The sequence below is a fragment of the Dermochelys coriacea genome, chromosome 1 (genome assembly GCF_009764565.3).
Source record: "Dermochelys coriacea isolate rDerCor1 chromosome 1, rDerCor1.pri.v4, whole genome shotgun sequence".
NCBI classification, from domain to species: Eukaryota; Metazoa; Chordata; order Testudines; family Dermochelyidae; genus Dermochelys; species Dermochelys coriacea.
The window spans coordinates 345,317,399-345,345,297 of record NC_050068.2 but is presented as its reverse complement, the minus strand read 5'-3'; the positions used below and the strand labels follow the sequence as shown (position 1 = coordinate 345,345,297).

At 50.9% G+C, this 27,899-nt stretch overlaps 1 protein-coding gene across 1 annotated transcript in view; it reads left to right on the top strand.

The window, feature by feature from the left end:
* PLXNA4 (plexin A4) overlaps positions 1–27,899 on the top strand; it is a 600,205-nt gene that overhangs the window by 518,945 nt on the left and 53,361 nt on the right. The window contains exons 19-23 of the mRNA XM_038372558.2: positions 1,958–2,192; positions 2,804–2,946; positions 8,392–8,660; positions 11,627–11,693; positions 13,944–14,090. Of these exons, the coding sequence (XP_038228486.1) occupies positions 1,958–2,192; positions 2,804–2,946; positions 8,392–8,660; positions 11,627–11,693; positions 13,944–14,090 (861 nt within the window). The remainder of the gene's footprint in view (positions 1–1,957; positions 2,193–2,803; positions 2,947–8,391; positions 8,661–11,626; positions 11,694–13,943; positions 14,091–27,899) is intronic.

Below are 27,899 nucleotides of genomic sequence, written 5' to 3'. Positions count from 1 at the left end.
ACTCTCCTGCCCAGGAGCCTGGGTGTGTCTCCTGCCATCCTGCTCAGCAGGGACGCCGCAGGGTCTCAGGGACTGTGAGCCCCCTCTCCCCTGCCCTGCCCGCTGCTGGGCCCAGCCCCCTCCCTCAGCTAAGCTTCCCAGTGCCAGTCGCCTCCCACTGCAGCACCGGGGGGTGGCTTGTGTGTCCCCACCCTGGAGAGTGAAGTGGGGAAGAGACAAGCAAGGCGGCAGGCCAGGGAGCAGGCTGCCCGCTGAGAACAGGCAGGGAGAATGAGGCTGGCCACCTGACTGGGAGGGGGGGAGATGGCTGTGGGGGCTGGGAATATGGGGGGGGAGCACTCATATTTAGATGGAGGGAACTGTGCTAGAAAGGGACCAGGCCGCATGCCGAGAGCACTTGCCCAATCCCTGTCCCAGGGGACGACTTGGGTGGAGTGGCCATCGGTGCCGCTTGCTGCAGGGCCCGTTCCAGCAGCTGGGCCATGTGGCAGGGGGCAGCTCCAGCCTGCCACAGAGGCATGGCTGGAATGCACTGGGTGCTCCTCAGCATCAGCCAGCATCTCAGGCAGGGCCCGCCATGCCTGGCGGGGAAGAAGCGCTCAGGCAGGACTGGCTAACCCCAGCGACAAGGCTGACTGGGTCACAGGCCCTGCACAGAGCTTCTGGGGATGATAGTAACGTAGGCTGCTCTATAGGCAGAGCCACTCCCTTCCTCTCCCTGGCTGCCTGTCTGCTGGCACTGCTCGTGTGGCTGTGGCGCAAGGCAGTAGCGCTGCCCATGCCCAAGAGTAGCCCACCAGAATGTCCCACTCTATAGAAATGACTAGGAACAGCATGTAACAACTAACCCTCTAGGGTTGCAGTCTGGAGATATGGGCAGGCTCTGCCGACACACGGGCTCCCAGCAGCCCCATCTCAGAGGTGATCTGAGGGGTGCAAACCTCTTGGGGTAAGCAACACCATCTGTTGGGGTGCCCGCTACGTGGTGTCTCTTAACCAGTAAGTGACCCCTAGGAAGCCACCTAGAGCTCCAAGCAGGGCCGTCCCTAGGGGGTGCGAGGTCTGGGGCGAAAGTGACAAATCCAGCCAATTGGTCCGACCCGCGGGACTCCCCACAGTGAGGGACCCAGAGCAGCTGCCCCGATTCGCCGTACCCAAGGGACATCTCTGGCTCCATGCAATCGCCAAGGGCACTAAGAGTTCAAAGCAAAGCCTTAGGGTCAAGCCCTGCTCTGAGTTCCCCTGGTGTAAGGCTGGAGTAACAGAGCAGGGGCTCTCATGAGGACGTTCACTCTAAAGAGGACATGTTGGGCTCCATGTGCTCCATGCTTATTTGTCCCCTGTGGTTTCTGGATCCAGTTTGTTCAGTTTTACAAATCAGTAGAAGACTGTTCTACCTGCCAGCTCAGCAAACTGTCCTTGGGATTTGACATGGCAGCTGGCTTCTTCTAGCACCCTGCCCAGTAATCGGGACTGTCTCATCAGAATGCAGCTGAGAGGCCAATGCACATTCTGGGGCAGGGCGGGATCAGCGTAGAGCAGCACAACACAACACAACAGGGTCAGAATATACCCAAGCTGCAGTTCAGCCAGGGCACTGCGACTAATAATTTTGCTCTCACAAGAGGCACGAGTGGGTGTTTATAGATCACATGCCACCTGAACCTGACCTTTACTGCTAAAGCCAGCATCTAGCACCATGCTGGGCTCAGTGTCTAGTCAGAAAGAAGTGTGCCACTTCCTATGTCAAAGGCACCACTTCTCTGGGATTCGTGGTCTCCCAGCCAAACACGGAGTACTTCAGACCCTGCTTAGCTTGGGAGAGCAGGGAAGGTCGTTGGCTCAGGTGCTATTGCTGCAGGTTGAGTTGGTTGGAGTTCCTCTGAGGAGTAGCCAAGCTCTGGGAGGTCCTGTCTGCTGGTGTTTGTAACGTGCCTGTTTGCTTATTCCCTTGCAGGCTCGAGTGGGAGGACTGGAGTTCTCCCCAGGGATGGTCTACATCTCTCCCGACAGCCTGCTCAGCCTGCCGGCCATCGTCAGCATTGCCGTGGCTGGCGGCCTGCTCATCATCTTCATCGTGGCCGTGCTGATTGCATACAAGCGCAAGTCCCGCGAGAGCGACCTGACCCTAAAGCGGCTACAGATGCAAATGGACAACCTGGAGTCCAGAGTGGCTCTGGAGTGCAAGGAAGGTACGATGGAGAGGCGGGGCCCCAGGGCTGGCAGAGGGCATGCTGAAAGGAAGATATTAATTCCCTGAAGGCTTGCAGTGAAAACACAGCTCTAGCTAGAGGACCCTGATCCACCAAGTTTGGATCTGGCTTTGGATCCCCTTCTCCAAAGTTCTGGCCAGTTTAGATCCAAGGTCCAATTGGGTCCATTCAAAAGATAGGGTTTAGCCACTGAATCTGGATCCGGTACAGGAGCCAGTCACCCTTGGAGCTCAGGAACATTCAGACCCAGTCAGGCCCATCTCTGGTTCTGACACAGTTTGGCCCCATCCACCTGGGCTGGACAAATGGTGATAAGAACAGGCTTTGCTGGAATCCTGTTTAAACTGAGTTTCCTAAATTAGCGTGGGCCTTTTTCTAGATGGAAGCTTTGTCTGGCATTAGATCAGAGGCAGAGGCTGGTAGGTGGGCAAGTACAGCCTGCTCCTTCCCCACCTATCTCTCCATCTGCACATCCTCCTCCTCCCCCATCACTGGTGACACCCGTACAGGTGTTAGCCTGACCTCCTTCCAGGTAGGGTCAGGGTGGGTCTGGACCATCGCTGCAATGGGGATGGGTTTCTTTGTTTCAGCTTTTGCAGAGCTTCAGACGGACATTCACGAGCTAACGAGCGACTTGGATGGCGCTGGCATCCCCTTCCTTGATTACCGCACCTATACCATGAGGGTGCTTTTCCCTGGCATTGAAGACCACCCTGTCCTGAGGGATCTGGAGGTAAGCAGGAACAATGACCATCTCCTCCCTCCGGCTTCCTGCTTGGCCCCTGCCTCCCCATTCTGTCTGGAATAGAAGAGACACCCTCACGGCACTGTGACTGCGACACCATCACAGAGTGACATGAGCGAGGTCACTGCCTTGTGACACAACCTAATCTGTATTGAAGTAGCATAAAGACATCACATCAGCTCACTGGGGTGCTGCTCTGCAACAGTTGAAATAATGGTGGGTTTCCTGGATGAGCCCGTATGCCAGACTCACAGTGGGGAGACCTGGAAAAATGGGAGCATTCTACCAGTGGTGGGATGAGTGGTGTGTCCATATTGAAGAGTGCCAGGGTGTGTGTGTGTGTCTGTCTGTCTGTCTCCATTGCATTAACTTTCTCATGGGATTGGGTCCTCTTCCTGCTGGAGTGCTCTGGACTTTTTCAGTGAACAAACATTAGAGATGGGACCCCAGGCAGATCCACATACCCTTCCATGGCATTGCAGCATTCCCTGGCAAGTGCACTGCCCATGGACACACTGGCCCTTTATGATGTCTGTGCAGCCCTCCAGGCATGGCGCCCCTCCAGGACATTTGCACTGCTCATGGGACCTCTGCACAACCAAGGCTATGGTGTCTTCCAGGACTTCTGTGATGCCCATGTGCACAGTGGCCCTTGGGACATCTGCACTGCCTGGGGGAACGGCACACCCGGGACGTCTGCACTGCCCGGGGGAACGGCACGCCCGGGACGTCTGCCCTGCCTGGGGGAACGGCACACTTGGGACATCTATGCTGCCCATGGGCATAGCACACCCAGCACGTGTGCGCTGCCCGTGGACACGTCACACGCGGGACGTCTGCGCCGCCCAGGGGCATGGCACACCCGGGATGTCTGCGCTGTCCAAGGGCATGGCACACCCGGGATGTCTGCACTGCCCATGGGCACGGCAGTACTTTCAGAAAGGATTGGCAGCATCGAGAGAAGATATATTTTTAACATGTAAAACATGCTCTGTAACTGCATTGCTCTTTGTGATGGGATAACAAATTTGCCACGTTAGTGCTCATCTTCAGACGCCCCCTGGGCTTGGAGGGAGCTCAGCTCCCCTGGGCTTTTTCTGCCCAGGGAACCTCCCTGTCGTGCGGATGAGCAGCGGTGTCCCAGGAGGCTGTGGGCTGGTGCAGTGCATTACCTCACTGGTGAGAATGAGTGTGCTGAGCCTTATAATAGTCCCAGGGGAACATCTGTCCACATTGCAAAAACCACTTTGGAGTTTGGCACAGCAGCCAAGCTCTGCTCCAGGGAGACCTGGGCTGGGATAGATGGGGCGTGCTGCAGGCCAAGCCTGAAGGGTGCGTTCGCAGAGCTCTGGCAATCTTGGCAGGCTCTGTGCTTTGGAGAGGCCCAGGCATGAGCTAGCAGGGAAGGCCAGGACGGAGGTGCATTGGCAGAGCTGCATAGGGGAAGCTGGCACAGGCTCTACTCTGGACTGCGGAGTAATTGGAGGTAGCTGGTGCTCTCACTCCTCCCCTTCATGGGGACTGAAATTCTGCTAACGCTAGAGAAGCACGCCTGCATAGAGCAGTGACCACTCAGGCTTCCTTATTTGCCAGCATCTTCCTGGGAAGGGTATTAGGGAGGCCAGTTGTTCCTTGCTCCCCAGTTAGGAAAGGGAAGTAGTAACGCAGCTCGGATGCTACTTTGTGGTAACCAGTGGATGATGTTGCTTTTAATGGTGAGCATGGGACAACCATGTACCCGGAGCACAGTCGTATCCGGGGCCTTGTCCTGCTCTCCCCAAGCTCGCCTCATTTGGCTTTATAGAATAAACAGTTTCCCACAAACCATGTATTTGAGCACACACAGAGCTGCTTGCACACCTAGGACCAAATGTTGCCCTCATTTACACTAGCAAACACCAATGGACTAAACAGAAATTGGCCCATCCAATGCACTGAGTACATGCTCCCATATACACACATACACAGAGAGTGGGGGCTTTTCCCAAGTGCATTGCAGCCAACCAAACCTTCCAGCGCTCAGAAATCAAACCATTTCTTCTGACCCCTTTGATCTCTGGCTCTGTTTCCCCATCACTCAAATCCAGGCACATTTCTTCCACCTCGTAGGTGACAGCAGCACTTCCACTACCAATCTGCTTTGCTAAAGAAGCCAGAGCAGGGTCTTTTCTGCTACCTTCTTTCTAGTGCCAAGAAAGAGTTAAAGTGAATGAAACAGACAGACACCAAGCCTTGCCAGCCCGGTGAAGGTACCAATTGGGAAAAGGCCCCAGCACAGGGCCTATTCAGGGCAGGTTCTCATTCACCACCTTTTTAACAAATTAACTACTTCCAGACACAGCTGAAATAAACTTTATGCTGCTCCAAAATCGCCATGGGATTAGCCAGTATTAAACATGCAAGCAAGCTAATTATTTCCTCGCTGGTAGGGGTGATGGGTTGTTCTTGTTTGTTGGTTTTTGCTTATAGGCAATTTTGCCATCTGTAATCTCTGCAAAAAAATTTACGACTCTAAAAGAGTTGACAGTGAGGCAGAAAACACAAAATCTGGAAGCGTCAAAGCCGAGTCCTCAGTGCATCCGTCAGTCAACAGCACTGATGCTCTATCCCACAGCCAGGCACCTGGCAGAACAGCTGTTCAGGAGGTAAGGCAGCTCCTGGGAAGCTGCCATTCAGGGTTTAGGTGTTGTGTGGAAATGAGCATGGGGTCTTTGTCTAGTCCCCGGGCCGGGACCATGGCATGGCGTGGGGAATGGAAAATGCAACTCGGCATGGCTCCATACAGGAACATGCACGAGGACTAGACTAGCAGGGATTATGCAGGTTGTCAGGATTCAGGTTTATCGGCTGAGCTGTGTGTAGGAGCCCAGGAATGGAATTACATGGGGAGGGGAGGCTGGAAATCAGCACTGGGGGGCACTGGCGGAGCTCTGGAACGGGGGCAGGATTGGAATAGTCACTGTGATAGGTGAGGATTGAGGTGGGTCGGCGAGCTGGAGTGGGGGCTGGATTGTAACAACAGTGCGTGCAAAGGGAAAGGCTGGAGGAGCACCGTCAGTCTGAACTGGAGTAGCAGGGGCTGCTGCAGGAAAGGACATCACAGCTTATTAACTTCACGCGGGTAAATACCCCCTCCCCTTTAAACACAGCATGGAGTGGATTGCTGGTAGAAATGAAATTAAATTGGTAACAAAATGTACATAGGATGAAGTGAGCTCATGTGTGAGGAATGAAGGGAGAGAGAGTGACAAGTAAAACAAAACAAAATACGCTTTTAAAAGTCTAATATTTAATCTAGCAAGATACAGGCTTTGTTCCAGGTGGTTTCTCTCACTAGTCCGTCTTCTTCCCAGCCATGGCTGACTCCCTCAGTCCAGACCTTCCACAGAAATACAAGGTGTTGACTTCCCTTGTCTTCTTAGGTGAAAGACCTTTGCCTAAACAGGTTTCTCACCTATATTCAGTTCCAGAGACTTCAACCCTACCTTCATAGACTGGTTGACGGACCCATCTTTCTCAGCTTGCAAGAGCTCTGCCATCTTCTGTCCGCCTAGTGATGGATGCCAAAGATGGCGTCTGTCCTTGCTTATATCTTCCAAAGTTAAATGACTTTGTTTCAAGAGGCTGTTTTTCCCTTCCTGTGGGCTTCTGATCCCCCCTGTGTAAATGGGGCTTCCATTGTTTCTAATTCCACCAGGCTAAATGTATGTAGGAGACAGGTAGAGAGCGGTGACATCCCCTCCTGTCTGGGCAGACTGTGCAGCCTAATATCAATGAGTAGCCGTAATTCCTTACATAGTGTTAATACAGACATTTCACATGGTATTACTTCTTGTGCGTCATTAGCTTTCAGAAAAGGCCTCTCTCTAGATACTTGTACAATACAGTAATATTGTCAGGGGTGGAAGTAAGTCGAGTGACTTACCAGTACGCTGGGGCCAGCTCTGGCCCCCGGAAGGGGTGGGGCCTAGGGCGGGAGGGGCGGGGCTGAGGGGGTCAGAGCCAGCCCCAGCCCACCCTGTAAGGTAAGTGCCCCCCTCCTTCTCCTCCTCCTCCTCTCCCCCTCCCCCACCAGGGTAACAGCAGCAGCCTGGGCCTCCGGGGGTATTTAAAGGGCCTGGGGCTCCCCTGCTTCTACTTCCCTGGTCCTTTAATTAGCCGGTGGAGCCCTGGGGAAGTGGCGGGGCTCCAGCGGCTATTTAAAGGACCAGGGTGGCAGAGGCAGCTGGAGCACTGGCCCTTTAAATAGCCCCGGGAGCCCCTGCGGGGCTATTTAAAGAGCCTGGGGCTCCAGCCACTTCTGGGAGCCCCAGGCCCTTTAAATTGCCCCCTGGGGAAGCCGGACTGCCCCAGTACGGTGCACCGGCTCTTACCGGTATGCTGTACCCGGGCGTACAGCTTACTTTCACCTCTGAATATTGTCTACAATCAGTTGATTCAGTTGCTTATCACTTCAGGTTCAACCCCCCTGTCTTTATAGATCAGGAAACCTTTGAAATGGAGTCTTCTGAAAAGTGAAACCCAGCCCAAGCTCCTCTCTCCTGCTGGATGTACACTCCTTCCTGTTTCCTCCCCCACTTGTCAGTGTGAGGTTTGCCTCCACCTCTCATTAGCTTGATGGGTCTGTTCACTGGTTATGTGTAAACTGAGGTAAACACACATTCCTTTATTTAAGATAGACCCGTTTAAAACTCCCCCTGACATAGCTGGTTCACACATACTTCAGTTATTATGCCAGCATATATTCACAACTCTTAATACCCATCATGTACGTACCTTATGCAAGAATATTAATGATCAGTGACTCGTTAGTTTTCTAATGATACCTCGCCAGGCATATTTTGTACAGAGATTATTTGTGTTGAGAGTGTGAATACAAGGGTGTTTAGTGTCACAGTTGGCATGAACCAAGTGGCAATGGGGTAGAGTGCATGGGTAGGGGCGGGTTAGTAGGAGCTGCCATGGCCTGGCCCCTCATTACAATGCTGTACGTTGTTGCAGCGTGACCTCATCATGCCATGAAATCATTGCTTTGCACAGCAAGCCCTGTTCCACGAAGCAGTGACTGTTGGGGGAGAGTTAGTGGCTTGCACAGGCACTGGCTTTCTTTCCCCCTGGGGGTGCTCCATCCCCCCCTCCACCCTGAGGCCCTACCCCCACTAAGCCCTCTCCCCTGAGGCCCTGCTCTCACTCTGCCTCCTCCCCGGAGGCCCCCCCCAGCGCCTCCTGCCAACCGCTTGCTGCTCCCCTGGCCACCCCTGAGCCCACCGAACAGCTGATCAGTGGGCAGCCCCGAGGGCCGGAACCACTGTGGCTGATGGGTGCTGGGTACCCCCTATTTTTTCCCATGGGTGCTTGAGCCCCAGAGCAGCTGCAGAGTCGGGGCCTATGGTGGCTTGAATATGAAGGAAGCCATTTTTCTCTTTTCCCCAGGTCCCTGGCTATCGACAGGAGCGGGTAGAGAAGGGCCTAAAGCTCTTCGCCCAGCTCATCAACAACAAGGTGTTCCTGCTGTCCTTCATCCGCACTCTGGAGTCCCAGCGCAGCTTCTCCATGCGGGACCGTGGCAACGTGGCTTCGCTCATCATGACCGTGCTGCAGAGCAAACTGGAGTATGCCACCGATGTCCTCAAGCAGCTCCTGGCTGACCTCATTGACAAGAACTTGGAGAGCAAAAACCACCCCAAGCTGCTGCTGAGGAGGTGAGTCACCATCTGGCAGCAAAGCATCTCCTGGTTAGGCTGTGGACACAGCTGCCCCCTACTAACAGCATCCTCCTCTCTTCAGTACTCTCCCCTTCCCTGAATTTCCTTCTCAGCAGCAGCTCCCACTCTTGGTCCTCCCCAGGCACTAAAATAATCAGTGATTAAATAGATAATGTTGATACTGAGATGTCACCATTGGGGTTTAAAGTTGATCTTCCAATCAGATGACCTTGGCAGGAGCATTCCACTCCCCCGAGTCATTGTTTCAGGCTGCTTGCAGACTCAGGCAGTCCTTCCTGCTTCGCTTATATTCAGGTCACATCTAGAAGTTGTTTCTGCAGCCACAAGAGTTAGAAACCGACTTCATTTTTTTAAAATGAAAGCCGGATAATCTAAGTATGTCATGCAGGCCATATAAATACCCACCCATGAGCCAGACGTTTGACAACCCCTAGGTTAGTGTATGTGCCTCACTGCCCACTATTGGATGGCACCAGAACTGCTCAGCTGTGTGTCACAGTCCCTGTTCCGATATGAGCAAATGGAGAGTGTCTTTCAGCTCCAGTGATAGGGACTGCATCTCCATTCAAGCACTGACTTTAGGAGCACTGGGATGCAAATTCTAGATCCCTGCTGTGGATGCCAAGTCCTGAGTGGTGCCAGTGAGCTTCCACAGTCTGGGTCAGCGTGTCTGCCGGGAGGAAGGAGACAGTCGGAGAGGATTTCCCATCTGGTGCTTGCTGGTAAAATCCCATTGCAGCATCTCTGTGACAGTCCTGCAGGTGCTAGATCCATAACTGAATAAAGAGGTATCAGGATCCCCAGAGCTGGCAGTGCCAACACGTCATTCGGTTTTCTTTATCGATGTGGAACTGGATTTGTGACATGGGGCTTCAGGGCTCGGCCATATGATGCAGGATGGGCACTGCCCCAGGGTGCACAGCAGGCTGCACCATCAGGCCATGTGGTGCAGTGTGGGCACTGAGCCATGCCACAAGCTGTGCGTTGCACGACACTCACGAAGCACCAGGCCACAGGATGCACTGTGAGCATCAGGCCATCTTTGTGCTGCAGTAGCAGGGCCTTTGAAACTCAGGGAGCAGCAGGCATCAGGATGTGATAGCTCAGTGGTTTGAGCATTGGCCTGCTAAACCCATGGTTGTGAGCTCAATCCTTGAGGAGGCCATTTAGGGATCTGGGGCAAAAATTGGGGATTGGTCCTGCTTTGAGTAGGGGTTGGACTCAATGACCTCCTGAGGTCCCTTCCAATCCTGATATTCTATGATTCTATGTGCCATGAACACGGGTCATGTGAACACCAGGCTGCATGACACTCTGTGATCATGGGCCATGTGAGACACAGCAACCAACCAACAGTCTAGTGGCAATCACTGAATGAAGTGGGTGGGCAAATCAGGCTGATTAGAAAGGGGGAAATCTACACACACAGCCACCTGGACAGCCAGTGGCGGTGAGAAAGGAAATACAGAAAAGTCACTGGGGAGTTCTCAAACTAGACTCTGAGGCTGGCAAGGGCTTGTTATCACAATACAGGAGGGGTTTAATTTTAAAAGGGACGTGGTCAGGTCAGACTGAGCCTGGAATTTAGGGCCTGCTTTCACCACCCCCTGGTAAGGCGAGAGGTATTCATGGGAACGGAGACATTCGAATGGGGACAGTGTTAAATCTAAAACAGGCTCTTCAGGGAAGGGAGATCTTTAATGTGTGTTTGCGCAGCATTTAGTACAATGGGGCTCTGGTTTGAATGGAGGCTGCTCCCAGAATACAAAGACACAGGAACGAAAATGCAAACGCACTCCCCCCTGTATGTGCCATCCAGGCCCTCCGCATCTTGCTTAGGCATGAAAAGCAGGAAGCAAAACTAGCTAGAAACCAAAGGAAACTGTCATGGGGCAATGAGGAACACCAAGAGCAAAGAGGTTGCATCAAGAGAGACAAGGAAATTCTGTTGGTTCTGCAAACTTGTGTGTCCTAACAATGGACAGAAAGGAACCTCACAGAGACCCAGCTGAGTGTCACTGACCGTGCTGGAGTTATTCTGGGTTCATGCCGGTCTAACTGGCGTCAGAATCTGGCGCTGAGATTTTGACTCAGTCCCTACCCTAGCAGAGCTCCCACTGAAGAGTCAGCATGGGTTCTGCTTGCATATGGACCCACTAGTAACAGAGTGAGAGCCCCAGGACTTGCCTCACAATTCTGAAGAGGCCTTTTTTTGGCCACAACACAGTCAACAGATCCAGCTGCCCTGATAACCAGCTACAGGTGAATTTCCTCCACTGGTTTGGATCCATCTTAGGGATTTATTTGGGCCCCATCACCACAGTGTCTGAGCACTTTACAATCTTTAATGTGTTTCTCCTCAAAGGCCCCAGGAGGAAGGGTGGTGCTATGAGCCCCATTGAACAGCTGGGGAAGCACAGAGCAGCTAAGTGGCTTGCCCAAAGTCTCACAGACTCTCCTTCTTCCTGATGGGTAATCAGAATCTTATGGACAACCCAGACAGTGGCTTTCCTGGAGCTACACACAGGGGGCACTTGGCCCCTGGAGCACTCCCAGTTGGACATTTCCAGGATAACTTTGTGTGTGTGATATCTCACATAGTATTCAGGCAATTTCAATCCAAGCCAGGAAGTGCAAGGCATGGCATGTGGTGGGAGAGAAGTTAATCCAGGCTTTTCCAGGGATTTGCTGTCATTTTGGTGGGTGGGAAAAGGTTCCAGTTGCTTTTGATTTAGTCCAATCTGGTTTGCTCATCCCAGTAATAACCAATGCTATGCACTTTGCTTCAGTAAGGGGACTGCAAGTTGCTGTCATCCCTGTGCTCTCCTATGCTTGGCCCTGACTTGCTCAGACACCTCTTACACTCAGCAGTAAGCTCCTTCAGTCTGATAAGCATGACTAACCATCTCCAATTCTCTTTTTTCTTCCGGGGGTGATTGTAGGACAGAGTCTGTGGCAGAGAAGATGCTCACTAATTGGTTCACCTTCCTTCTGTACAAGTTCCTCAAGGTAAGAGGAGGTGGCACACCTGGGCATTAGACCACATCTCTCATGGATGCTTTGGTGGTGGAGGTGGCCAGTCTGTGCTGGGCACTTTCCAGACACATGAGAAAGGACAGGCCCTGCTGCAAGGCAGTTATTTCTGAATGCTGTGGGAAAGGGGCAGTAGGAAGGTGTGAGGACTGGGTGAGACCAAGAAGAGGTCAGGAGGAGGGAATGCTGCTCAGAGCAGCTGGCTGGCAGGTTTTCTCTCTGTCGGCAGTGTACAAGAGATGGGTCCCTGAGGGATATTTCTGCAAGGACGGGGAGCCAGTGAGCAGGGGAAGGAGCACATTGCAGCAGAAAGCTCAGGCTGTGTGCTATCACAACCCATTCAGAGTGCGTCTGTGACCCCACCAGACCCTTATCCTCACTGGCGGGACCTTCTGGGTCCAGTGGCTGGTGACAAGAAGACCTTACTGTCTCCTGGTTTTCAAAGGCAGCAGAAAATTGTCTGTCTTGGCACTTTGCCTTAATCTGGGCCAAAGAGCAGCCACCATGGCTTGTTTGGTAACTCTCATACCAGGCTCCTCGCCAGACCTTCTTCACCCTGGGCTTAGACCCTTCCAAAGGGCAGGAGGGGAGCTTGCTGCAGCCATGATAGCCTGGAGCCTCTCCTTCTAGTCCTGAGCACAGCACAGACAGAAAGCCATTCCTGACAGCTGGTCTAGGTGGGAGGAGTTGGCGGTTCTCAGTCTGGTTCTCTGTCCATCTCATTGGCACCCTCGCCTGCAGAATTGTCAGGAATGAGGGGGCCATGGAGTATGAATTTCAGTCCCACCCCTAACAAGGTTTCCTCCTGAGTAGGGCTGATGCAGTGGAACCTTGCGTGCTCTGTAGGTGGTCAAGGCTTTCAGTGTCCAAGACACCAGCCCTGAATTCACTAGGGAGGAGGAGATGGTATTGTAGCCTTAGTTTCCATGCTGAGACTGCCAGCAGAGGTGCTCATTATGATGTTGCCTTCTGAGAGCCCCCTGTGCCTCACCTGGGCCAGCACCCTAGGGACAGAGCCCACTTGAACTTCAGACATGGACCTGAGCTTTCCAGCACACGTCAGATTCCTCATCCTTCCAGCCACTCCTGGGCAGGATGGGGACTCACCAGCTGGAGCAAAAGGCTCCGTATCCCAGTGCCATTCCCCTGAGCCAGCCAGACGCCCCCAACTCACAAACTCTCCTAGCGGGAAGGTCTGGCAGGTCCCTGTAAGGTAATTTCAGTAGCTCCTAGTACCAAACTCCCATTTTCAGATGAAAAGAGGGGCTCGAACGTGGTGACTCGCTAAAGCTCTGCTTTTATAAGATGCATTTTCCTCCCTTCTCAGCTTCTTATCTTCCTGCCTTAGCCTAAACACTAGCCTGATAAGGGCACTAGACAGCACATGGGAGCAATATGGGGCAGGCATATAAGCTAATTAAGCGGCAGACAGGTGTAGGAGGTGAGAAAGGGGCCACTTTGCTTTGGATTATTAACTTGTTTTCTCCAGGATTTACACCAGAGGATGGTGATCTAGCTCATCGATTTGGGACAGACTGCTAGAGCAGAGGGGCGGCAGTGAAGGGAAGGTGGAGGGGAAGGTAGAGGGGAGGGAGGGGAAGCAGTGCAGGGAAGGTAGAGGGGAGGGAGGGGAAGCAGTGCAGGGAAGGTAGAGGGGAGGGAGGGGAAGGGAGGGGAAGCAGTGCAGGGAAGGTAGAGGGGAGGGAGGGGAAGGTAGAGGAAAGGGGGGGAAGCAGTGCAGGGAAGCTAGAGGGGAGGGAGGGGAAGGTAGAGGAAAGGGAGGGGAAGCAGTGCAGGGAAGGTAGAGGGGGATGAGATTGCGGAGGAGAGGAGATGGAAGGGAGCGGAGGGCACGAAGGGGAAGGGAGGAGTGGTATGAAATTGGAAAACGAAAGAGATGGATGGAAGTGCCAGGGAGAGAGCAGCAGTCGGAGGAGGGTGGGAATGAATGGGAAAGGGGCGAGAGGATGGGGAATGAAAAGGAAGTAGAGAAGAGGCGAGTAGGTGGGAGCAGAGAGGGTGCAAGCTAGAGTCATCCTGGGCCAAGGCCAGCAGTGCCGTACCAAAGCCCAGCAGGAGACGGTCCCCCCTTTAGGGATGGGTTGTGCTGGGTGTCGGGTGAGGCCTGGCGGATCCGAGCTCCCGGTCTGGGAAGCTGGCAGGTAGGAACCGATGATCTGCGGCATCGGACATCACCCGGTTTCCCTCCCTCATGTCTCTGGGCAGGAATGCGCTGGCGAGCCGCTGTTCTCCCTCTTCTGCGCCATCAAACAGCAGATGGAAAAGGGCCCCATTGATTCCATCACCGGGGAAGCCCGCTATTCGCTGAGCGAGGACAAGCTCATCCGGCAGCAGATTGACTACAAGACACTGGTGAGTGCTCAGAGCAGCGGAGCTACAGGAGCCCCTGGGATCTGCTGGGGAAAGTGTCTTCCAGAAAGATCAGTGGCCGGGCTGCTGCCAGTTGGACAATTTCCATTTATACTGCCAGAAGGACACAGCCTTGCTGGACTAACGTCTGCTCAGGCAGGGGGTGGGAGACATGATGTGCAGGGAGAGCTGGCAGATCGTGTGTGGGCCTGGCTGTGACTTGTACAGGGCTCTATGTGTGTGTGTGTGTGTGTGTGTGTGTGTGTGTGTGAAGAGAATAAAGGGAACAAGGTGGGAGGAGACAGACGGGGGGAGTGGGGTGGGTGGCATTTGTGGCGCCGAGTGAGGGCGTGAGATCTGAGCTCCAGACCAGGGCAAGTGGCTGCACTGATGCTGGTTCAGGACGATGTATGCCCAGTAAGCCTCAGTGATACGCTCCATCTGCTGCCAGTCCGATGGGCACGTTCTTTGAGCACCAACTCCACAAAGGCCGAGGTTACACTAACAGCCATCCCCAAACCGCAATGCTCGGGTTCCTGCAAAGAGAACGCCGCGGGGCTGCCTGTGCTCACAGCACGGCGGAATGAGCTTGCAAATGGAGCTCGCAATATGCTTTTGTGTCCCACCGTGTCCATCCCCCACAGCCAGACTCACCGCTTCCTACGTGCCTCTGAATCCACTGCAGCACTGCCCTGGCATCTCAAACCTCTGGGGGGCCTTCCAGCCCTCCCTCTGAGCTTCCACCAGCCTTCTTCCCTACCCTCCACCTCCACTGTTCTGACCTCCAAAAACAGCCCTCCACCCCTAGGCGCAGGGCTGCTTTTCACCCATCTGCCCTGCCTACCAGCTCCTCCCTGCCCTTCCTCAGCTGAGCCACCATGTCCTTCTCCCTCTCTTGCTCTTGCCCGGGACCTTCCTGCCCCTGCAGCCTTCAGCCGACCCTCCCTCTGAGCAACCCACCCCTGACTTCCGAGGGGCTTCTGCCAGAGGATCTTGCAGTGCTCCGCCCCAGGACACTGGCATTTCGCTGACGCTGAAACTACGGTTAATAGGTAGCAGCAGTGCCCTCCATCCTGCCCCCTCTGCCTGGCCGCAGCTTCCCTCCTCCGCTCTCCTCTCTGCCATCTGACCGACGCTCCTCCCCAGTCCCGGGCCCAGCTCGCTCCTGCACTGGGCAGCCAAGAGTGCAGAGGCTCCTGCTGCGGCCTTCCCCATGTGAAGTCCCCACTGCCTCGCAGCCTCGCGCGTTTCATTTGCGTAGGACGTACGGACAGGGGGCAATTCCTCTTCCTCTCTCTGTCTGCGCGTGTGTGTTTGTACCGCACACCTCATCCCCTCCTGCCCCCTCTGGTTCCAGAGGAGGACTATGACTGGCGAGCAGGATTTGCAAGGGGGATGGAGATGTGTCCCCGGTAACGTAGTGACAGCCCAGTTACTGCCTGGCTAGTTTACAGCTCGTGCAACGAGTGCTGCCAGGGAGAAGAGGAGAGGGTCAGGGGTCCAGATCTCCTGTACGATGAGGCCATAGGCGCCGACTCCATGGGCGCTCCAAGGCTCAAGCCGCCACGGAGAAAAATAGGAGGTGCTCTGCATCCACGGACCGAGGCCCCACCCACGCTCCGACCCAAGGCCCTGCCCTCGTTCTGCCTCTTCCCCTATGGCCCCGCCCATGTGGCGCCTCTTCCCGCCCCTGCTCCTCCTCTTCCACCCACACTCCACCTCTTCTTGCCCCTGCTCCTCCTCTTTCACCGAGGCCCCACCCGTGCTGTGCCTCTTCCCTCCCCTGCTCTGCCTCGTCCTCTGTGGCCCTGCCCATGCGGCGCCTCTTCCCGCCCCTGCTCCTCCTCTTCCCGCCCACGCTCCACCTCTTCCCGCCCCTGCTCCTCCTCTTCCACCCACGCTCCACCTCTTCTTGCCCCAGCTCCTCCCTCTTCCACCGAGGCCCCACCCGTGCTGTGCCTCTTCCGTCCCCTGCTCTGCCTCGTCCTCTGTGGCCCTGCCCATGCAGCGCCTCTTCCCGTCCCTGCTCCTCCTCTTCCCGCCCACGCTCCACCTCTTCCCGCCCCTGCTCCTCCTCTTCCACCCACGCTCCACCTCTTCTTGCCCCAGCTCCTCCTCTTCCACCGAGGCCCCACCCGTGCTGTGCCTCTTCCGTCCCCTGCTCTGCCTCGTCCTCTGTGGCCCTGCCCATGCAGCGCCTCTTCCCGTCCCTGCTCCTCCTCTTCCCGCCCACGCTCCACCTCTTCCCGCCCCTGCTCCTCCTCTTCCACCCACGCTCCACCTCTTCTTGCCCCAGCTCCTCCTCTTCCACCGAGGCCCCACCCGTGCTGTGCCTCTTCCCTCCCCTGCTCTGCCTCATCCTCTGTGGCCCTGCCCGTGCTGTGCCTCTTCCCTCCCCTGCTCTGCCTCTTCCCTGTGGCCCTTCCTATGCTGCTCCTCTTCCCTCCCTCACTCCACTTTTTTCCCCGTGGCCCCACCTATGCTGTGCCCCTTCCCATCCCCCTGCTCCACCTCTTCCCCTGTGGCCCCTGCTGCTTACTCCTCTCCACCCCATCCCCCCGTCACTCGTCCTTAAGGCAGCAGGGGGCAGAAAGGAGCAAGCGGCAGGTGGGAGGTGTTCGGAGGAGGAGGCAGAGAGGTGCGAGCGGTGGGTGGGTGGGTGGCTGGGGCCTCAGGGACAGAGAGGAGTGACCGGCGGGTGCGTGGGGAGGGAGCAGAGCGGAGGCGGGAAGAGGTGGAGTGGGGGTGAGGCCCAGGTGAGGGGTAGAGTGGGAGCGGGGCAGAGAGGCCACTCTGGCATAGTTAGTGGAGACAAAGGGCAGTAGCAGCTGGTGGGGGAGATGAAGCAATGGGGCAGGACAGGAGCAGTAGAGGAGGGGAGCTACTTCAGGGGAAATGGGGGTATGGAACTGGAGGACGGCAGTGGCCAGGGACAATGCATGTGGGGATGGGAGTCTGAGGGAGGGGGCAAGCCTGGTGGCTGACATGGGAGCTGCAGCTGTGCCCAGCAGCTGTGCAATGGGAGAAGCTATGTGATGTCAGGGCTGGGGAAGTGAAGAGGGTAGGCATGGGGATGGATGAGGACCGGTGGGGAGCTGCAGGCCTCCCCAGGAAGATCAGCTATGTGTGAGCAAAGAATTTCAGCAGACTGGTACTGTCAAGCCATTGAGCAGAAGCTGGGGTGACCAACTCTTTAACATCCATGGTCAGTAGCAGGTCATTTCCCTGATGTAGAAACACCCAGAGATCAGCTGGGTAGGGCTGGGGTTAGAACCCATGTCTCCAGACACCTGGTCCTGTGCTCTGTCCATTAGACCATGCTGCCTCCATAATTGGTGCCCCGTTTGCTCCCTCTCAGCAGAGTTGTCACCTTTCACAGTGTGGTGTTACACAGTGGGGACTTCCTATCAGCTGCAAAGCCTTCCCTCAGCTCTTCCAGTGACCTCACAGGAGAGGCCTGGGTAAAGCAGGAGAGGCGACAAGGGAGGGCAGAAAAGTCTTGTCTCAGGAGCTGTCTGGCAGTTCTCTGCAGGGCTCGGGGACAGGTTGTGAATGGCAGGGGGCTGGCTGCTCATGCGTTGGTGTGAGTCTCCGTGAAGCACACAGCCCATACGAGACTAGCCAGCAGGAAAGCACAACAAAGCATCGCAAGCCACCAGGAACCTCCCCTTCCCGGCTCTAAGGAATGTGCCTGTGCCTCTCACTGGACTATTGTGAGAACTATGGTCCTGGGGTCCGCGTCACCCACGGTTGCAATGGAAAGTCCCCAGGCACAAGCTGCCGGGAAGCTCTGCCCTTGCATGGGGACTGGAGCTGTCCCATGCAACCAATACATGGGTGGAGCCAGTCCTGGAACTAGGCCAGGCAGGGGATGCTCATCTACTGATCAGCTTCCTCCAGAGGGTCCCTCTGGCAACCCCGCTGGAGTTTAAAGCTGCCCTCCCCAGGCAAAATCCCTCCAGGCATGCATGGGGTTCGGTCTGCTGAATGGGACTGAATCTGGCCATTTGTATACTGGGGGATCATGGAGATCCTGGATAAACCCCCATCGGATCCCACAGCCTACATGAAAGGGGCAAAAGAGGTGTCCACCAGCCCAGGACATTATGGGTAGGGCCCTATCAAATTCACAGTCCAATGTGGTTAATTACATGGTCATACATTTTAAAAGTCATAAATTTCATGATTTCAGATATCTAAATCTGAAATGTCACAGTTTTGTAACTCTAGGGTCCCACAACCAAAAGGGGTTCTGGGGGGTTTGCAAGGTTATTGTAGGGGTCGTGGTATTGCCACCGCTAATTCTGTGCTGCTGCAGAACTGGGCCCTTGACCAGCAGCCGCCACTCTCCAGCCACTCAGCTCGGAAGGCAGCAGCACAGAAGTAAGGGTGTGCATGGTCTGGGATTGCAACCCTCACTTCTGTGCTGCTGGTGGTGGGGTGTTGACTTCAGAGCCTGGGCGGCCTGGGCCACCAGCCGCCGCTCTCCGGCCACCCAGCTCTGAAGCAGTGCAGAAGTAAGGGTGGCAATACCATGACCCCTGTACAGTAACCTTGTGATCCACCCCCCATGACTGCCTTTTGGGTTGGGACCCCCAGTTTGAGAAATGCTGGTTTCCTCCATGAATCTATATAGTATAAGATAAAAGTACACAAAAAAAACAGATTTCACGGGGGAAGACCAGGATTTCACAGTCTGTGACGTGTTTTTAATGGCCGTGAATTTGGTTATGGGGTATGCTCAGAGACTCATTAGGGGCATCTCCGGGTTTTCCCACTAGGGAGTGGATGGTTCACCCCCACAGTTGCAATGCATGGAGGAAGTTCATTGTCTAGAGTTAGCTCCAAGCCCCAGGGCTTGTCTCTCTGAATTTTTGGGCCCTGAGAACTATGGTTCTGGCCCTTTGCAAGTACAGGGAGGTGAGTGGTGTAATGGTTCCTCTCTGCATTTGGTTTGGATTTCCTGCAGATAGGGTTACATTCCCAAAGCAGAGCGTTTGGGAGCCCCTGCCCTGCTCCTTGAAGAGTTACCCCCAAATGAAGTCTTGTTCTCTCCCCTCATCCTCCAGCATGACTGGTCTGGGAAAGAAAAAAGCGAGAGGTGATGTGATCAAGGCATATCATAAAACGACTGGTCCACAGGGAGTTTTTCTAACACCACAAGGAGAGGATGCCCCATGAAATTCAAAGGCAACAAAGTTAAAACAGCTTGATATCTCCCTAGGGTGCACATCACAGGTACTATCCAAGTGCTGATACAGCATCACACAATGGGCGTTATTGGGAGCTGATATCTTCCTCCAAAACAGGTGGCATTAGTCACCATCAGGGACTGGACAGTCATTGCTCTGTCCCATTATGAGAGTACCTGTGTGTCTAATCTCTCCCAACCCATTCCACAGTTTTAAGGGAGGAAAATCCATTCCCATCCCCACCCTGAGGACCTTTTCACTGGAATGGACTGTGATGGGCTGGACTAGGCATTTCTTGCCCCGTGCTGTGGCACACCCCACTCAAAGAAATGAATTTAGACCGCAAAGAATGGCCTAAGGAAAGCCCACCCAGGATCAGTTGCAGGTGGAACCAGTGAGAATTAGTCCTCCAGCAGCCAGAAGGGCTGGGAGCTACCAGAAGCCAATCAGGGCCCAACCAGCAGGTAAAAAGGGCTGGCTGCTTCCTCCAAGGGTCAGTTCTAGGTGATGCTGTAGTAGAGAAAGAAGGACCCTCCCTGCCTTATCCTGAAAAGCCCGAGCTGGTCAGGTGCCTAGCTCTAATTGCACCTTTTGATTGAATCAGCAAAAGGCTGTTTTGTTTGTTATACCAATAAAATAAAAACCAGCAGGATCTTATTAAAGGGGAAAAGGCTAAATGCCACATTTATTGTGAATACAGAAAGAATCATAGCAAGCAGTTAGTTATAGCTATAACATTCGTTCAATTTCATATTTAGTCACACATTCATTCATTAATTATTCATTCATACACACACACACACCGGTTTCTGCAAGGTTGTTATCATAGTTACCAGCCTAACATTGCTCATGCCAAGCCACTGGCCAGGTGGCCTGGAGATGAGGAGGGACCAGGGCCTTGTCAGATGCTCATCTGATGCTCCTGGAAGTTGGTTTGCAGAATCAGACCTCAAAGTTCTCACTTTCTAGAGTCCATTTTTATAGGAATTTCTTCCTATGCCAGTCTATGGGAATTGCTTCATCATGCTGTTGCTGAATGAATCAGCAGATGGCACATTCCTATGGCTCCGCGGCTGCCAGATGTTATCTTGTTCTTTGGTTCTCCCATTCTTGAGGCTGTTGGGTGGATTCCAGTCTGCCCTCCGGGGGTCCTCTGGTTATTACCACTTGACATCTTCTTCAGCCGATGGACACTGGATTCTTAGGCTGGCACCCTCCTTGATCATTCAGTTATTATCCCACACCAAGCATCCATCCACATACATCCTGTATCTCTAGTTTAATCACCATTGTTGACAAAGCGAGATGAATACAACAAAAGGGCGGAGAGTCTCTGGGTGCTGTTTCTGTTGTACAGAGTATTGCTTTGAGTCTCTCTCTGTGTGTCTCTCTCATCCGATGCATCCGATGAAGTGAGCTGTAGCTCACGAAAGCTATGCTCAAATAAATTTGTTAGTCTCTAAGGAGCCACAAGTACTCCTTTTCTTTTGCGAAAACAGACTAACACGGCTGCTACTCTGAAACCTGTCATTATTCAATAGAAGGTACTGTGAGGCAATTTGAGTTTGTAATTCCAATTCATCCCACATAGATGATCCTAGTGATGTATCTTTACTACAAGGTTCTGGGCAACAGGCAAGGTGAGGCGCACCCACTTTTGAGGAGTCCATTCAGTACAATCTCTAGTGTCCAATAGCTTCCCTTCCTCCACAGCCCACTGGCTCGAGGTCCAGGGTAGCCAAAGGATCCCATGTGTATATGGGGAGTGGATTAACCTTCAATACCTTTGCCTCCAGGGACTGTTGGTGTGCAATTTTGACAACAATTTCTCCCATTAACAGTCTGGTTTTACAATACTGGAAACGTTATTGCAATCATTCATATTGATAAATGCCAAACAACGATCTCTTTCTTTGTTTTAACAAATGCATCAAATCCTTAATATTTCCCAATATGACCCAGAACATTTCGTGTTCCAAAGTAGCTAGTGCAAGTATCTGCATTTCAGTGCATCCCATAACTATGGCTGCGTAGTTACCTATTTCTAAATGTTTTCTTATGCATAAGCCATGTGGTAATATTAAGCCATTGCCAAAGATTCCATCGGCTTTTAAGTTACCCAGACCAATTTGGACCAAATCTACATTGGCATGTACTTGTTTTTGTATCAGGCTGTCCTGTAGCTGGGACAGAGAGCTTAATTTATTTTTAAGTACCTGCAGGTCTGCAGTATTTTTTTTTTAAACACACAACAGTGCTAGCCACAAAACAAAACACAAGACAAAACATAGGAACACAAAACACAATTTCTATGTGACAGTAGATTCATGGTATTGGGTTGCTCTTCAGCTGGCATCAGCTTTTCCTGATTTTCTGAAAGACAAAAAGAACGTTTCTACCCCTTTTTGGGGTGGCAGATTATTGCTTACCAATATTTCTTTACAAATACGCTTGCTGATTGCAGGCAAAACAGAGGAATTACCCCCATATTTCCTTATTTTGTTCTATAGGCAGGCCAGGTTTCAATGGCGTCTATCTTTTAAGGGTTATGGGGAAATTATCCCACTGTTTTGACGTTAAATCCATGAGGTGGGGTACCTCCGTTTTCCTTCTTATACAGCAGACCAAGTTTATAACGTTTTTCTGCTGTGTTAAACTTTATTTACAGGTAATAGCTGAGAAGCCTCATTACCATATGACCTTAAAGGATTTTTCCAAAAATCATACACACTATACATTGTTACAGGGGTACTTATTATCATTAAATTTATTAAAGTTATCTTGTTATATCATGCCTTTTATTTAGACAATTTGTTTGCTGACCAGGTATGTCCTTTATGTGCAGCTCCTTTGTGCTGCTAGTTCTTTCCTTCCTTTATCATTTAGGTAATTTGCATTTTCACAGACACTTCCTGCTTTTGGATTTAAAGCCATCAGCAGCTCAGAGACTCTATCTTAAAAGGAAAGGAGCACTTGTGCCACCTTAGAGACTCACAAATTTATTAGAGCATAAGCTTTCGTGAGCTACAGCTCACTTCATCGGATGCCGATGAAGTGAGCTGTAGCTCACGAAAGCTTATGCTCTAATAAATTTGTTAGTCTCTAAGGTGCCACAAGTACTCCTTTTCTTTTTGCGAATACAGACTAACACGGCTGCTACTCTGAAACCTATCTTAAAAGGGACACAATCAACTGTCACCAGAGTTTTGATTACTTTTAACTTCTGCTTCCAAAACACACAGCAAGTCTGAAAAAGAAAACCCAACCTATTATGGCTCCCTTTGGAGCCCTAATAGCATTTTAATTAAGTAGCATGGTATATTTGCATTTCTTTTGCCCCTTCTACAATATATCCTGCACATGTTCTGGGGAAAATGCACATTCCTTCCATAGTTTAACTTCTATAACATTATCCATATCAATTTTTACATAAGGTGTAACTATTTTCTTTTTTTTGCGTACAGAGTTTTCATGTACCTTTATCAAAGTGACAGTCTGATTACTCAGAGCCATTTTATGGCTCAGTGTTTCTAACATTGCTTCTTTTTGTTTTAAGAAAAGGAGTACTTGTGGCACCTTAGAGACTAACAAATTTATAAGAGCATAAGCTTTCGTGAGCTACAGCTCACTTTTTGTGCACCTCATCCCTGCTGTTGCTTCAGAGGGGCACTGTCTGTTTTAATTTCTTCTTATTTATTTATTTACTACAGCTCTCATCTGCTCTTTTGTTACAAAAATAAACAAACAAAAACCAACCAAACAAACAAAAAGAATGCAGATTTTTTTTTCTATTCTCCAGATTTTGACTGCCCTGCTGCAGTCACAACTTAAAAACATTTTACATTTTGTAAAGCATTGAGTTACCTTTTAAGGGTTAAATGCCAAATCCCAAAGCCAAACAACACTAATTACCTATGTCTAACAAAAAAGTCTGTCAGTTTTGCAACTTTGAATTAAAGAGTCAAATGGATTTTTAGTGGCATTATTTAAAACAAAAAGAAAACCAATTGGTCCTTTGAACTTTACATATTTACGCACACACACAGATAGATACACACTCATTTTCTTTTCCTTAACATCCCTTCCACACTGCTCTGTTTTTTACATCTTACATTCCCTTTATACATTTGAGGCAGTTAAGTTCCAATAGAACCCCCTTATGTTCTTTTAGCAAATTTGACTAAAATGTCCAGTCAAATGATTTTAATCAGATAGTTTATTTTTGCCTGGCTTATTTACAGACATTCCTTTGGAAAAGGTCCCATTTTTTCCTTCAGAATGGCTGCAAAGAAACCAAGAATGCTCTTTCCTCGAACACTTTTCCTTTTAACATTTTCACAAAGTTTCGCTGCTTAATTCCCTCCAGCCTCTGCAGAGGTTAACATTTTCACTCTCTTTCTCTTTGTAATTCTGCCTGGGGGTGCCGTACATAGGACCTTCTCCCCCTTCACCTGTTGTAATGGCTGCTACCTGTTTAGAGGCAAAGCCCATTTTTTGTCTCAGATTCTTAAATAGTGATTCACAACGACTATGATTTGCAGGTGCTCTGCCCTGCGTCAAGGTTAATTTCTCTACCATACCTTGGAGCACATGATTCTCTCTTTCAATTTTCTCAGAGGCTTAGCTTGGTCTGCCAGGAATTTTTCTCTCTTTTTGCATTCCTGGAGTGCCTCTTTCAGGATTTTCAGCTGACTTTGGGTATTTTGTAGCTGCACCTTCCAATTGTCTGCTCCCTTTTCCATTTGTGCCTTTTCCTCTTTACATGAAGACAAGCGGAGGTAAGAATCCTTACATAGCCTCCCACAACAACCAAATTGCTGCTGCATCTCTTTTGGCAGCACGAGAAGGTTTGTATATGAGGGGATATCAGAGCCAATCTATCCTCTAGGTCCGAAATCATGCAGACATCAGCTAGGGCTTGTTTAGTCCAAGGACTGTGCCCAAGATTTTTGAAGGATTTGTTTAAAAGGTGTAATTTTTTTTTAACAAAGGTGAAGTAGGAGTTCCTTCTGACTCCATTCCTCCCTCTGGTATTGGCTTAACCTGTTTCTTTTAAACATCTTAACACGGATATTTCAATCTCTTTGTCACTCTGGTATTACTTAGCAAGTGACACAGCCTAGATTCTGAAATCATAGCTTATCAAATTTCTCGTCACACCTGGCACAAGTCAGCAAGTGACACAGCCTAGATTCTCCGAACCTGCTACTCCTTATTCCAGCGAGTAACTTAGCCTGGCCCTTAGGCCTTCTTGCTGCCCCGATACCTCAGTAAGCAATAGGACTTAGGTTTAGTAATCGTAGCTTAATCTATGCGTTTTCCCCCTGCTACCTTCCCGGAGGCCAGCTGGTCCCCTGCTACCAGCAGGTCTGATTAACCTGTTTTTCCCTGCTACCTTCTCGGAGGCCAGCAGACCCGGTTAACCTGATTGTTTTTAGTAATCTTAGCTTAATGTATACACTTTCCTCTGCTACCTTCCCGGAGGCCAGCAGGTCCCCTGCTACCTTCCTGGAGGCCAGCAGGTCTGGTTAACCCAATAGAAATGCCTAGGTCAATAGAGCTGGCGGTGTGCACAACCAATATTTACAATAACTGAGGCTTTTTACCAGTATTCCCCCTTTTGCAATTCTCCACCAAAATGTTATACCAATAAAATAAAACCAGCAGGATCTTATTAAAGGGGAAAAGGCTAAATGCACATTTATTGTGAATACAGAAAGAATCATAGCAAGCAGTTAGTTATAGCTATAACATTCCGTTCAATTTCATATTAGTCACACATTCATTCATTCTTATTCATCATTTTACACACACACACACATACACACACCGGCTCTGCAAGGTTGTTATCATAGTTACCAGCCTTAACATTGCTCATGCCAAGCCACTGGCCAGGTGGCCTGGAGATGAGGAGGGACCAGGGCCTTGTCAGATGCTCATCTGATGCTCCTGAAGTTGGTTTGCAGAATCAGACCTCAAGTTCTCACTTTCTAGAGTCCATTTTTATAGGAATTTCTTCCTATGCCAGTCTATGGGAATTGCTTCATCATGCTGTTGCTGAATGAATCAGCAGATGGCACATTCCTGATGGCTCCGCGCTGCCAGATGTTATCTTGTTTCTTTGGTTCTCCCATTCTTGAGGCTGTTGGGTGGATTCCAGTCTGCCCTCCGGGGGTCCTCTGGTTATTTCCACTTGACACCTTCTTCAGCCGATGGACACTGGATTCTTAGGTTGGCACCTCCTTGATCATTCAGTTATTATCCACACCAAGCATCCATCCACATACATCCTCTATCTCTATTTAATCACAATTGTTAACAAAGCGAGATGAATACAACAAAAGGGCGGAGAGTCTCTGGGTGCTGTTTCTGTTGTTACAGAGTATTGCTTTGAGTCTCTCTCTGTTGAGTAGTTGTTGTTACAAAGAATTGCTTTGAGAACAGACTCTGTCTTAGAATGTACTAACACAATTAGCAGCTTGCAAGTTTCACACATAGAGGGAGAGAAACAGTACCAAAAACCAAGAGACCTCTTAATTAGTAATACCCTGGAATTAAACTATGGGGAATCAACTCATTTGTGATTTTAATACAGAACTTCTTAATATGATCTAACAGTTTCCATTGTCGAAAGTGAAGCCCAGTGGCCACCTCGAGTTTGGACATCAATGTGGCTGCTGTAAAAATTAAAGGGAGCTTGCTGCAGGCAAACCTGAGACACGGACATACTGCTAATGCATTCTCACTCTCCTATGAGATCTTGCCATGGGTGCAGGATGGTAAATAACCAGCATGCTGCATCAGGACTGCTTCCAACATCCCTTGCTAGGAATGAAATCGACAGGGTCCATTCTCATCAGGGTCAGCTCAATCCATCATGCGTCCACTATCAATCAAAGGAGGCCTGTGCTGTTCACTTTATAGGGGAAACACCTTAGCAAGAACTCCTCTCTGTGGATTTTTCACAAGAGCTAGGCTTTGCCAGGTGTCCTTGATCAAAATTTCCCATCCCGCAGTTGTGCAGTGTGATAGGTGCAAGTTGATCACACCCCGCGGTGGCTTCATTTTAGTGGTGCTCTTTGTAAACATCTGTGAGATCCTTTGAGGTGAAAGATGCTATAGAAATCTTACTTGTTATTTTATTATTTGATAGTTTATTAACTGAATTTATGCTTTTCCTACACTCTTGGAGTGACACATAAATAAATGTATTATAATCTTATTAATATCCTACATTGATATTGCACCTTCCATTTAGAAGATCCCAAAGCCCTTTGCAAACAACATTTAGTGACCGCTTCACCTGCCACTGAAAAGCAGCCACCTCTGCTTTTTATTATTCCTTTAATAACACACTGCAGCACTGCTCAGTAGATTAGGACAGGAATGAAGAAGAATCTCGTATCTAGTGAATCCTGGAGCTATGAAACACTACAGGGGAATTTACAGTCAAAATAATTGCCAGACACCAAGATTAACACTCCTGCTCTTGTAAAAGGGCCATGGGAACTTTAACAATCACATACAACCAGCAGCTCAATTTAACTACCCTCCAAAATATAAAGGTGCTTACGTTTATAAATGTTTATACACTTCACCCTCCCTCTCCAAGAAAAAAACAGAATGCTGAACTTATAAATGTCTGTGGGTTAGTGGCCAAATTTCCATTACGTTCTCTGTGTGACTTTAAGACATCCCCTCCCCCTTCTGGCCCCCATCTGCTTTGCATTTAGCTGTTGCACAGAGGCTGGGGAGCAGATGCTGTTGTCCTCCGAGGAATCAGAGGCCTCTTTAGTTGGGTAACGTTTCTTGTGCCAAGTGCCAGAGCAAGATTAATTATTCAAAAATCCTTGTATGTCCAAGTAATGGAATACACCTGGTGCAGAGGCTGTATGGCCTGTCCCCTCATTTTGCAGAAGAGTTTGGACAGAAAACGAACTAGGAGTTCAGGGATTCAAGACCATGCTACCTGAACATTCAAACCAAGGCTGCCAGTGCAACCCAAGGAGGTGTTTATTGAACTGTGAAGCTCTCTCTAAGGGGCTGTGGAGGACTTGGAGGATTATTAAAGGGCCCGAGGGCCTTTCATCTTTTAGGTCATCAGTTCAGATCTAGTCCAGGGTCAGCATTTTTGGAAAGCTGTGAGCATTTCTTCAGTGGCTTGTGTGAAATGAGTTGGTTGGTTGGCCACTGTCCCGTTCCTAATGGGACAAATATCCTGATGGCAAATGCAGAGCTGTCAGTAATGGGCTCCTGGATGGCAATCACAGAAGAGAACCCAAGGTGAGGCTCAAGGAAATTCAATATAAGGGCTGCCACTTTGATGAGATAGCTGGCGATTATGACTCCAACCCATTGGGAGAGGTCCCCATGTAGTGGGGAAGGGGTTGAAGAGAGACGGACAAGGAGAGCAGACACCCATCTGCATCCTGCTTGTTGTAAGATCCTGAGCAGGCAGCTGGGACTCCAGAGCATCTAGCTAAGGGCTACTGCTTCCATTAAAGACAGTGGGACATTTGCCATTAGCTTCAGTGGGAGCAGGAGCAGACCCTGTGTAATGCTAAATGACCCTAGTGTAAGGGAATGTAGGCAGCCCCATTGTGGATGGACCAATATAGAC